Below are 13090 nucleotides of genomic sequence, written 5' to 3' on the forward strand. Positions count from 1 at the left end.
ATAGCTCTAGTACTTTTTTGATGCAAATTCTACAAAAAACACGTTGTCACCCTTTGCCCATGTCAGTTTGGCTATCAGAGTAGTTTTGGTGTGTGCAAACTAGATTAGTTTTTGGAGAAAACTGAGTCAGAACACATACTACCCAGATGCTCCATGTGTGCCCACAGGAGACAGTAGGGTATAAATCACTACATGGGCTGTATTCTCTTTATATCCTGTAATATCCTGTATTTCACATTAGAAAGCTGTAGTAATATGTTCAGCCTATAAGATTGAACTGGTCCAAAGTAGAGTGTCCAACCCACCTGCAAAGTTATGTGAGGAGCCTCAATATCAGTGCTTCACCCTGCTGACTCACTCCTACAATTCCAAATTACTTGCTGATGTGGACACAGTCAGGAAGCACTTGTCATCTTACTACTTGCTTACTGTTAGTCCAAACAGAGTAATTTGAAGTGCCGGCTCAAATAAAGACTACAATTTCTCTCTTCCCCTGTCCCTGCCCCAATCCCCCAGCCCCTCAGCCAAAGTTACACTTTTTCCAGTAATTTTTTTGTTATAGTGTAGTTAACTGAACAGTAAGGAAAGGATTACTGCTTCTTTCAGATAAGAAACTCTAGGGAGGAATACATTAAATAAATCCGATGTTTAGAGCTTTCTCTAGTGGCACTAAATTATTACTGCAGTATGTTGTGTGATAATCTGTTGCTGAAGAATGTGTAAGGTACAGAAGAGCCATATTCTTTAAATGCCAGTGGCTTTCTCTCTCTAAAGAAAGTTTTTAAAAGCGCTTATAATATAATAAGGTTTTAATTCCAGAAGATGATGGGTGATAAATGGAAAAGACTTCCATGGTATAAATGAATGCTTGTTATTAACATGTCTCCTTTCTTTTCATTGATGCATTCAGTTTTGGGATTTTTAAAATTTTTTTTAATGTACCGTGTGGGGCTTTTCATAGCTAAAAAAGTTGCTTGTGTGTTTTTATGAACCCACTAAACTTAAACAGATTTCTTTAGAAAAATAATGTGGATACATTTTGCTTTCTTCAGGCTCAAGAATGTTAAAATAGAAATGCTTTCTTGAATTCCCTCTCCTGGCTCAAGTTACTAGGTGGTCCCAAGTTACCAGAAGTAAAATTTATAAATCTAACCCCTAGTCTAGACATTTTCCAGCACTGACTGCAGTTCAAAAAATATTAATGTCTAGCCGGCAAAGTGAAATTCCCCCCAGTGATTTTGCAAATGACTAGAAAGTTAACCTTTTGCCAACTGCTCCTTCTGTGCATAGAGGTTATTAAAAAGAATCCAGGCATTTATAACTAGGGCTTTTTAAGACTGAAACACCTTGGCATGACCCTTTGTGTCTCCTTCTGTTTATTCAGGCTTGGCCTCTGTGGCTGGAATGTGTGAGCCTGAAAGGAGCTGCAGCATTAATGAAGACATTGGCCTAGGTTCAGCTTTTACCATTGCACATGAGATTGGTCACAAGTGAGTGAGTTTGTAAAAAAAAAAAAAAAAAAAAAATACCTTTTCATGTATCACCTTTTAATATTAGTTTAAAAATAGATTATTTTTTTTTTATCCTGCATGGCTGTACCATCTCTATTCTGGTGCTCCATGTTTCTGTATGTAGTATTCATGAGTGGCAGTACATTTATTTAGTATGTATTACCAGGGGCCTTAAATTTAGAACTGAAGACTCACTGTTTACCCTTTGATTTCAGATTGCAGTTAAATCTGTGCTTTTGAGATTTGGCTTGCAGCCTTCCTTCTCTGTTTGATATTTTTAAATATTTGGCTTTTGAAATTTTCTTTTTCCCCTCCTCTTTAGTTTTGTCTACTTATCTTTATGAAACAAAAGCAGTTAAAAGGTAAATTTTTGGGTTTTTTTTGTTATTTTGTCTTATATATAATTCGAACTATTTTCATTAAAACATTGATTCTGTTGTTAATATTCATACACATTTAATCATCTTTCACTCAAGCCTGAGGTATATAAAACAGTCATAGAACAGTAATAGCATCACTTGTTACGTCACTTGTCATGTAACAGTCATTACATCACTTGTTTAAGCATCAGCATATCATTTTAAAGAACATGATGTTATGAAACTGATAAAATCTGAGTAGAGTTTGGTCTGGAAATATTTCAGGTCTTTCTTCAAAAGACAGCATGGCTAGTGCATTGTGATGCCTCTAAAAAGACCAGGCACCTTCTATTATCAAGAGGTTTCCTTCTTTGTTTACATGGGTTGACCAGCACTGAGTTATGGATGACATGTTTTTCCAATCATTAGCTGATGCAACTGCTAAGTTCCAATGCAGACTGAAATGGAAGCTATCAATCTGCTGATCAAAAATCAGGAGTTGGAAGTAAACACTTATTTCCAGCCCACCTATCATGCGAGATAATCATTGGGCAAGTATGATCTCATTTATATTATGTATAAAAAACCAACTGTAGTTGCACTGAAGTATATGGATTTTAGAATCTAAAACCAACTGTATAAAATCTGAACAAAAATAATTTAAAACACATGTAATTCTCCTTGTCTTCATTTCCTCTCTTCATTTTCTTCACTTGCATGAGTTGAAAATGGTAGGGTAAAGGAAAATACGTTTCCACTGTTGAGGAAAGAGCTCTCCCAAATCCCTCATAGTTCTGAAATTCTTGTTAATAACGTCTCTTCAAGTAACAGGTGACCTCGATGCGAATTCGTTACATGTTTAACAAGAAAAATAATCTTCCAATCTTACATCTTCTTTCTAATCCGTATGTCATGCAACTACATATTTTATGCAGGTTATTCCACAGATACATGAAAATAATTTAAATATATGCAGCTATTTTATTATCCAAAGCTGGCATGATGACAAGAATTGATTTGAAGAGCTTAGTCTTTGGGTAGAATCCTAGAAAAGCAATATAGTGATATCATATATCCTGTGGTCACAAGATATTTTTTTAACCATCTGTGTTTTCTACATTCCATATCTCTTGGCTTCTTATCTGTAAGGTCTTTTAAAATTCTGAAATCTTGGCTCCTTAAATCTTTTACCTTATCCTGTAGCTGGCATGACATGTCAAATGCTGGTTTGAAAAGAAAGTAAAAATCATATTCATTAGCTTTTATGCAATTCACAGTGATTAAAGAAAGTTGCACTGCAAGCTTGGAGTTAAAAATGAACACGCCATGTAGATACCTTCAGTAGAAGCTGAGAAGAATATTTGTGCAAAAAATCTTCAATGTTTATAATGTTTTGTGCTATCCATGCATCATCTCCCATTCACCCACACTGTGACTGAATGCTTCTATGACTAGATTGAGGAAGCTGTTATTGCCTCTCAACTTCCTGTTTCCCAGTACCTCCTAGAAGGTACTTGCATATGTGATTAAAATAATCATTTTGGGGAGCCCTGTAAACTTTTTTCTTTGGCTGTACTGTGATGATTGCTTTTCTCTTCAGACATACATTGGAAATAAGAAATTCACTTCATTGTCAAATGAAAAGTAGAAGCATTTAAGGGAAGTGTCTACACTGAATATATAACATACAACAAAATGCACTCTACAACAAAAATGCACTTCATTAAATTAGAATGGGAGGATTGAATTTTGAAAGATCATGTTTCTATTCATTATACAGTTGCCATGGAAAACTGAGTTTTTTAAAAAAATATTGAACTGAGGGGTAAAATTCTCTTGTGATTAAAAGCAAATGGTAGTGGTAATACCTGTATTTTGATAGATTATCCAGAGTTTCTTCAAACAGGATAAGATTCCTTGATGGAAGTATAGGTCAATTTGTTGTCAGTTTCGAGTAGTTCATTAAATTGTAAAGTGATGAGAAGTCATTAGATCATTCATTCTGACTTTCTGTATATCATGGTGTATTAAATTTATATAATTTAAACTTGGTTTGATCCAAGTAACTTCCATTTTGTTGAAGAATATTATCAAAGCACTTAGTCTTCAAGATTAAGTGTGAGAGTGTGACTGTGATGATCAAGGTCAGTCAGTCTATCTGTTAATATTAATAAGTATTTTTAAAATACTTTTTTGGCTTCCCTTCCTTACCACTTGTAGTATTTAAATGTGGATAACCTAGCTTTGGTCCAGATAAGCTGTGTGCATTTAAGACTCGTAACCGGCTGTTTTTATGGAAGATGACCCTACACTGTGATTAACTCTGTGTTTCTTTCTTGAGGCAATAAAGAAGACCTGTGTTAGACTAACAGTTTTATGTTTGTTTCTCCCTATCCGTGGTTCTGAGAACAGCCTTGTATTATTTTTAATACTTCTGTGAATCAGATAAAATTCAGAGTGGGCCCTTTAGCCTTCAGAATAGTGACTCTGAAATTTGATTTATGATGCTTGACATACAGAATGCTTACTTTCCTGCCATTAAATATTTCACATCAAAGAAATGCTTAAGATTTCTGGTAAGAAAAAATCACAACCGGTGATTTCTCATGGCAGGAGTGCGAATTGAATGTGTACCTGCTGCATTGCTAGTCAAAGTTTGACTTTTTCTTCTCAGTGAGGAAAGGAACTATTTGCAGGCTAGAATATGCTCTTCTGCTCAGACAAGGTTTAAGATCCAGTCCAATTTTTTTTCTCTACTGCTGAGTTAGGTGGCTTTCTGCTCTATGCTTTTTCTTTTGGATACTTTATAAAATGCCTAATGTGCCCCATGCGTCATGTACAGGATGCTTAGTCGAACTGATAAGGAATTCCAGTTTCCATTGAAAGGGGTATAACCCTAAAAGAAAGGCAGTGTGCCATGCATTGTTGCAGTCTTTTGGAGTCAGCTAAGATCTGGAAACTAAATAGCAAAGTGAAAAAAAAAACAAATAAAAGGGCGAAAAATAAGGAAATGTCAAAAGATGAAGATAATGGACTAGGCTTAGAACAAAGAGCTGCTCATAAAACTTGGAGTAAGAATTTATCAATGGCAGACAGCTGTTGAGGGCTATATGGAAGGTGCAGAGAGAAGAGGCTGGTGGTTTAAGTAGCTTCTGAAAAGTTAGAATTGTCTGACATATAGAAGATGTAATAAATTGAAATTCAGAGAAGTTAGGCAATCATATCTTGATAAAAAAAGATGTAAGGAATAATAATGAAATGGATAGATTAGAGTCTAGTGGAATAAATTGACTTTAAGATGAGGAACAAGAACAGTATTTTATGCACGTAGTTAGTTCTGAATTAGTGCATACAGCTAAAACATGCCTGCAATTCTAGCACTTTTTAAAAAAAGTTTTTTAGTCTGTATGAAAAGTAGAAAAATAGCATAAATGCCCCTCCTCCAATAGGAGAAAGTTGGTCTTTGTTGCTGGAGTAGAAATTTCTAACCTAGGAAATCCTAGGCTGCTTGCAGAAGCCGTTTCTCTTTTGCCCACTCTTCAGTGATCAGTGAGCTTCATGTTTGATGAGCTGCATTATAGGACCTGAGTTTGTGAGTGAGATGTTTTCTAGAAGAAATGTGTGTCAAGGAATATAGGTCTTGTACAACTGGAAGGAGAATGCTCCAGTCTGAGCTGATAGTGACACATATACTGAACTTCAAAATAGCTTTCAAAAATAGTTGAAACGTAACCAGGATGTATTGTAATACCAGCATCTCCTGTCAGCACTCCCATGAACATATCTCCAGTTGATAGTTGATGTCGTCATCATTGTTTTATCTGTAATGATGATGTCTTCTATCATCAACTATAACCGGGCTGACAGACTGTCTCAAATCTACAGGGTATGAGCACCTCAACACCAGCCAGAACAAGTTAAAACTTGTCCCTGGAATTCACTGAGAATGGTGACTTAAATTTTAAGGAACAGTTTAAGAAGCTTTTTTTAGTTAACAAAACCAAAATAAAATACAAGCCACAAAAGACCATACCTAATCATATTCTTGCTCTTTTGCACCACCGCCCCCTGCCCCAGTCTTTTTTGTTAAAGAAACACTGTCTTATGTCTGCCTTTGGAATATTGCAGGTATAAAAACATGCAACTTCTATAAATAGTCTTCATTGGGACTCCAATTTTAATGATGTCTTGTGCATATAAAATGAAATGTTACAAACATAAGGCTAGAAAAGCTGTTCTGGTTTCTGTGATGTTTATATTTACAATATGAAAAAGGCTTGTGTCTATATCACTGTGAAATATTATTTGAAGTTTAGAATTTACAGTACTAAAATAATTTGTCTAACATTAAAGCATTCTAATCAAGGAAAAGGAATGTAATGACATTTCACAGATCTTAACAAAAGCATAAGAGGAATAAATGCGGGTGAAGAAAAAGGTTATCATAACCTTAGGGGCATCATGAATTTCCAAAGGAAAACTGAGCTCAGAAGTTTGCTTTCTGATTAGAGCCAATACGTTCCACTTTGACCTACAGTGTAGAGACCTGATGTATTCATAGTCTGGCTTTGTGTAGCACACAAACCTTACTTGGCAATACTCTCGTGACATAAAAGCTGGATAGCTATGGCAACGGAAACTGGGATGAGAAGTTTGTCCTCTATTTTTAATAACGCTCCCATAGAAGTCTGTCACTTCCCTGTAAGAAAGTTCAGGTTTCTGAATAGTCTGCATTTTCTTAGTAAATTAGGATTTGCTGTGCTTTTAAGAACTCCATAGGTTATTTAATTCTAAATTATGCTAATATATAAAAATTGTATTTGATGGGATGTTTGATCATCAGCCATAACTCAGGACAGAATTATGCTTAGGAAGTAAATAAGGAAAATGTTATGTTAAAATTATGTTTAATTTCAAGGCAGGTATGCTTGTTATAAAGCTACCATTTTTCAATTAGTTTGTTTCCCAAATTTTCTCAGAAGAAATATGTTTTAGCAAAGTCTAAGATTTAAATTTTGCATTACTTTAGGATAAAGGATGAGGGATGCTCCAAACTATATAAAGATCTCCAAATGCAGGAAATCAGCAGTTAAGGTTAAAATCCACATTAAGACATGGAAATAAAAAGTGAGGTAGGTAATTAACCTTGATTCCTCCCTTGAGGGGAACAATGCAGTGTTAGGTAGTTTCGATGTTTGTGATCCTGAATTAAAATAAATTGATTTTTCAAGACCATACATTTTAATTTATTATTTTTTTATTTGCAATGTCATTTAAAGATGCGTTGCAATTTGTATGCTATTATGAGGCTATAACCGATACTTTTATAATGTTGGCTAGAAATACATGGAGAGCTATGCAGAAAGAGGAGAACTTGCTCTTATGAGGTGTATGGGGGATAAAGTTGAAAAAAAATTAAAGGAAAGTGCTGACCTTCTATTACTATGAAATCATAAAACATGAAGATTGTACATTCTCCAAAACCTTATCATAACATCATATCAATTCACATATACATCACTTCTAGTATACATGAGAAATTGCCATGTATGTCCACACAGAAATTGAACGTTGTTACATGTAGTTCATAGCTCTGGTATTGTATGGGGCAAAGAAATTTATTTTATTCTTTCATAGTAGATTATGTTCACATTTGTGCACTTTTTGTTGGACAAAATAATGTTGAAACATGTAAGTTTTCCTTTTCTTATCTCCTTGTACATGTTCTAATGTCACTAAGAAAAGGAAATTTGAAGCTGTGGTAACATTTACAGGTACAGGGAAGCTGGTAGTTTTCCAATTTTTAAAATCTGGGCTGTAAATAGACATTCTAAGCTATATGGAATACATATAGGATACGCAGTTTGATATGCAGATCACTAGTACTACAGTTGGAAAGCAAGAAAAAGCATTTAACTCGGGTAGTGCTATAAAAGTACATGGTATACAAAATAAACCCCAGTGAACAGTACTGATGTGTATTCAGGTTGGCTTGGATCTGTCTTCTCTGAATCTTAAGTATTTGGATAATAAATCAGGACAGAAGCATCCTGGCTGTCTCACAAAAATAACTGCTGTCATGTTAGATACACCAGCAATATGTGTTTTGGCAACCATAACCATCACAGTTAAGAACCACCTAACAAATCTGTAACCTCACCTTAAATACAAATGAAATTGTAGGTACCTGCAGTATTGCTCCTTCGCAAGATAAAGGAAGGGTAAATGAGACATTTACATTCCCATACCTCCGTCTGCTTATACTTCAGGGTCTCTGGTTATCAGTTGCTGTTTTATTCAGTACAGCTGAGACTAGTTATCTCTCCTGTGATTTTTGAGGTCAGATCTTAAGTTGGATGTGTATTACAAATAATTCCCTCAAATAATTTTTTCAAATGTAAGGAATAACAGATTGCCAAGGAAGAAGAATCTATTCCATTACAGATGTTAGTAAATGAAACAGGCACAGAGCATTAGTCAGATGTGCTGCAGCCTGAGTATTTTTTAAGCATACAAATTATAAGGAAATTGCAGGACAGTTTCAATTATGATTTTAAAGTTCTTACTGTTACTGCTTTGCACAGTTCTTAAATGTAATATAGGTGCTCTTTTGGGAAAAGAGGAGCCATAATGCTTGAAAAAAACAGAGCTGCTGGCTCTTTCCTTGAGGTGGTATGTGGAAAGGTAACTTTGTAGAGAAACTCCTGTGTCACCTGAGAAGACTTTTCTCTCTCTCCTTGCTCATCTGGCTGTTCATTTAAAGACAGAATTATATTGGTAGTTTTAGACAGGCTGTATAAGCCAGTGAAAGAAAAACAGTCTGCATCTGTTTAGTGAATTTAAAAAGGTAAGTAAATTGTAACAGTGTCTCAAAGAAGACCATTTTATGTTCCTTCCTTTTTTCCCTGCCATCCCACCCCAATCTAATTGCAAACATGCTTTTGTGAAAGATGTAGCTTTAATGTAATGATGGCCAAATATGACCAACACGTTCTGATAAAAACAAAACTGATACTTTATACAGAAATGTGTTTTCATCTGTAATCCTGATCATAGGAGTGCAAATTACTGGGCTGCAATGGCATGCTGCCACTTATGTCTTTGGAAATAGATGACAGTAATTGCAAAACCCCTTTCCAGGCATCTGAAAAAATTACCTGTACCTAATGATCAATTTCCTCCTAAATTCAGAAGCAGCGGCAAGTAGGGGGGATAGATGATTTTGGTGAATTACTATTTATAAAAAATGAAATACTGCAACTCCTGAAAAGGCATTGAGTTCCTTTGTGCATCAGGAATCACAGCTTCCATTCACAGACTTGCTTTTTTATCAGGCATTCCACTGCCATCGTCAAAACCACCATCTTTTCCTCAAGAAGAGCTGGTAGAAGAAGCAAAGCCATTAAACGTCAAAGTTTGCTCTTTTTTTTGTAAGCCCAAAAGATACAAATTTTGTTTCCCAGACAATTGAAACCTGTCATTACTTTGACAAATGGAATACACTAACTAGGGATAACACAGATATCAGATATAGTCAGCATGATCCAATTCAACTTCTTCCCACATACCCAAATACCCATTTCTGTAAAGGAGTCGCTTATAGAGATTATTAAAAACTTCTTCACATTTTTTTTTTCTTCTAAGGGGTACTTCTCTTCTAAGGAATTGTACAGAGCCAATTAAAAAGGAAATGTTTCTATTTGAAGTACCCCAAATTCTAGGAAATGATGGCAGTTGAGAACCAGGTCAAAAAGTACATTTTTAATTGTAAAATTCTGGTTCATTTTGCTGCATGGTACATCTAAATTCTTTCCTCCCAAAATATATATTGATATTGAAGACTTGTCATACTAATTTACACTGGTCCGAAAGTTTCATTATAATACATACATTGCTCAGATGAGTTGTTTTTAAAGCTGCATTTTTGTGAGTGTGAGCAGTATTCTTCATTTGATGACAAAATAATCTTAAGTGTCAGTCAGACCTTTCCCGTGTGTAATATAGCATATGGCTTTCTGCATTTATGAGATATCATACACTGAACTAGATACATGCAGGCATTACTACACACTAGGTATTCCGTAGGGAAACATCCCATAAGCAAGGAAGTGATGCTTTTCTGATAGAGTCATAGAATTGTCTAGGTTGGGAGGGACCTTTAAGATCATCTAGTCCAACCATCAACCTAACTCTGATAAAAAAACCCCACATGGCTAAATCATGTCACTAAGCACTATGTCAACCTGTCTTTTGAATACCTCCAGGGATGGTGCTTCAACCACTCCTCTGGGCAGCCCATTCCAAAGCTTAGCAACCCTTTCAGTGTAAAATTTTTTCCTAATATCCAACCTGAACCTCCCCTAGCATAACTTGAGGCCATTTTCTCTTGTCCTATGGCCTGTTACTTGGAAGAAGAGACAGACTCCTGCCTCTCTACAGCCTCCTGTCAGGTAGTTGTAGAGACTGATAAGGCCTCCCCTCAGCCTCCTTTTCTCCAGGCTGAACAACCCCAGCTCCCTCAGCCTCTCCTCATAAGACTTACTCTCCAGACCCCTCACCAGCTTCGTTGCCCTTCTCTGGACCTGCTCCAGCACCTCAATATCCTCTGGAGTCCTACTCACCACGCTGTTCCTGATACAGGCCAGGATACCATTGGCCGCCTTGGCCACCTGGGCACACTGCTGGCACATGTTCAGCCAACAGTTGACCAACACCCCCAGGTCCTTTTCTTCAGGGCAGCTCTTCAGCCACTCTGCCCCAAGCCTGTAGCACTGCATGGGGTTGTTGTGACCCAAGTGCAGGACCCAGCACGTGGCCTTGTTGAATTTCATCCCATTGGCCTCGGCCCATCGATCCAGCCTGTCCAGATCTCCCTGCAAAGCCTTTCTACCCTCAAGCAGATCAACACTTCCACCTACCTTGGTGATGATGAAGTCATTCTCTGGCTCCTAGGAAACATCCATAATTCACTGATGTTTCTATGCAATTAATGGGGTTTGGGAGGGATGATTAGCTATACCTTGTGCTTCTAGGTTGTTGTGGTCAGCTGAAGATATGAAACAGTACCCAGTGTATTGAACCACAGAGTAAAACGAAGGTCTTATATTTTATACCAGATTCTAGAGCAATATGATCAGGTTACTATAATGCCACTATCACTGTTTTCAGTGAAGAAAGTGGCATGATCTGGCATGAAGTAGTATTGTCCATAGAAAAATGGTTAGCCTCTTACCTACCAGCACCATTTGGATCTTCTGGCAATCAGTCCTAAAAGTTTCTAGGAAATCGAAGTGGAGTTCCTTAACTCAGTTGTGTTCCTGAATTATGAGTAAGAAATCAGGGAGTCAGTTTTTTTAGCATTTGTAATACAGAAGGCTCCAAAGACTGACCTCTTTGTATGATACACCAAGAAGTGACACTTCTGCTGCTCTGGATGCGCAGAAGCCCAGTTTTACTCATTCCCTTTAACTACTTCTCTGTCTCATGGTCAGGGAGGCTCCTATGTCTCTCACTACCTGTCCCTCTGATTTCATAAGCCTTGTGCCGTGTTTGGGAAGAAGGAACAAATTTGACCAAATATTAATATTTAAAGAAACAAGTTTTTCCCTCAAAGTGACCAAATGCAAATTAATCAAAAACAGACTAAGAAAATGTAGTTTTAGAAAAATGTATACTATTAAGAAATATTCTGTTCAGGTGCTTCATTTGTGTTAGGCCAGTCAGGTATACATTGTTGATTATTTAAGAATAACACTAGTAATTTAAGTAAAGACAGTCTGTAATGAAAGTCTTTTCAAATAGATCTTGTCTTTATTTACTTTTAGTTTTAATTTGATGGTTATGTTGACAATCTGTAGCTCCATGGGTGTATTTCAGTAACGCTGGATTTCTAAAACATAAGGATTCTTTTGCTATATTTCTTTTTCCAGAATCATATCATCTTTGTTGAAAGTTAATTTATTTGTTACCTGGAAATCTCTGTTGGCCAAGTGCCACCCAGAGGTTTCTTACTGTATTTTCTGCTGATTTTTAGGCGTCTTCATTCCGACATTCCATGGCGAAGCAGAGCTCTAATAGAAGGGCTCCAGGTCACTATGTGAGTGGAACAGAGAGGGAATGTGCATACAGCATGGCCTTGGGAATTACAAAACCCACATTCTCCTTGAATTATCATTGGCTGCTGTGTGCCTGTACTGTACCTATTCTCTGTTTGTCCCTGTTTACTAATCCAAGTGTCAATGCCACAGTTCCTTATCCAGGTGCAATGCCAAATGAGGATTGAGTGCTCTGTATTTATCTTGTAAGAATATCATTATTTTTTTTTTAAAGCTTTAGGAAATAAATGAGATTTTTTCTAAGATACTTAGAAGAAAGGAAAGTTAAGTAATTGTGCGCTATTCTGGGAACTAAATAAACCAAATAGAATTTACCTGATCTTGATTCTCTACGTAAGAGTTCTCCCATACTGAGTGTGCTCTTTTAGGTCCAACATGATCTCTGTAAAGGTGACATGAAGTTTTAAGAGATGTCTGATGCTGTAAAAAAGTAATGGGCTGTTTCTTTCCTCCTCTTTTGGGCAGTTTTGGTATGAATCATGATGGAATTGGAAATTCCTGTGGGACCAAAGGTCATGAAGCAGCAAAGCTAATGGCAGCTCATATTACAGCAAACACCAACCCTTTCTCTTGGTCAGCCTGCAGTCGGGATTACATCACCAGTTTTTTAGAGTAAGTAATCTCTCAAGAAAAGTCATGAGTTTTCAAAAAATTGATACCTTTCAGGATAAACAGACATACAATGGCCTGTTCTGGTGGTTTATGTTTTTAGAATGGACAGAAATACAGCAAGTCACTTAAGACTTTCATTTGTAGTCTAATGGCAAAAGCTTCTTCTGCACCACTACAGTTCTCATTTTTAATCATTCAAAACATTTTGAAGTGCTGATTATATCTCATTACTTCATTAATCTGAGGGTGAGAAATAGAGAAGGGTGGATTTTTGCTATGAATGGTTGGAAGTATTCTTTTTAAAATACATAATGTGAGGGAATCTAGTGAAAGGAACAAGGTTGTAGCCCTGTTTCTTGTACATTTCATTCTCCAGACTTTTTTCATGCAGTCTTGTGGGTTTTTATCTGTCAATATTCTTTGGTAGCATTGGTGATAATATAAATATTACAGGAGAAGATGGCATTGATTTTTATATTAATACCTTAAAATT

At 36.3% G+C, this 13090-nt stretch overlaps 1 protein-coding gene across 2 annotated transcripts in view; it reads left to right on the forward strand.

The window, feature by feature from the left end:
* The window catches only part of ADAMTS6 (ADAM metallopeptidase with thrombospondin type 1 motif 6), a 160618-nt gene that overhangs the window by 66060 nt on the left and 81468 nt on the right, over positions 1-13090 (forward strand). For both annotated transcript variants that reach the window (XM_014965132.1, XM_014965133.1), the window contains exons 9-10: positions 1385-1490; positions 12451-12597. In XM_014965132.1, the coding sequence (XP_014820618.1) occupies positions 1385-1490; positions 12451-12597 (253 nt within the window). The remainder of the gene's footprint in view (positions 1-1384; positions 1491-12450; positions 12598-13090) is intronic.

Source organism: Calidris pugnax, unplaced genomic scaffold, assembly GCF_001431845.1.
Source record: "Calidris pugnax isolate Ruff unplaced genomic scaffold, ASM143184v1 scaffold273, whole genome shotgun sequence".
NCBI lineage: Eukaryota > Metazoa > Chordata > Aves > Charadriiformes > Scolopacidae > Calidris > Calidris pugnax.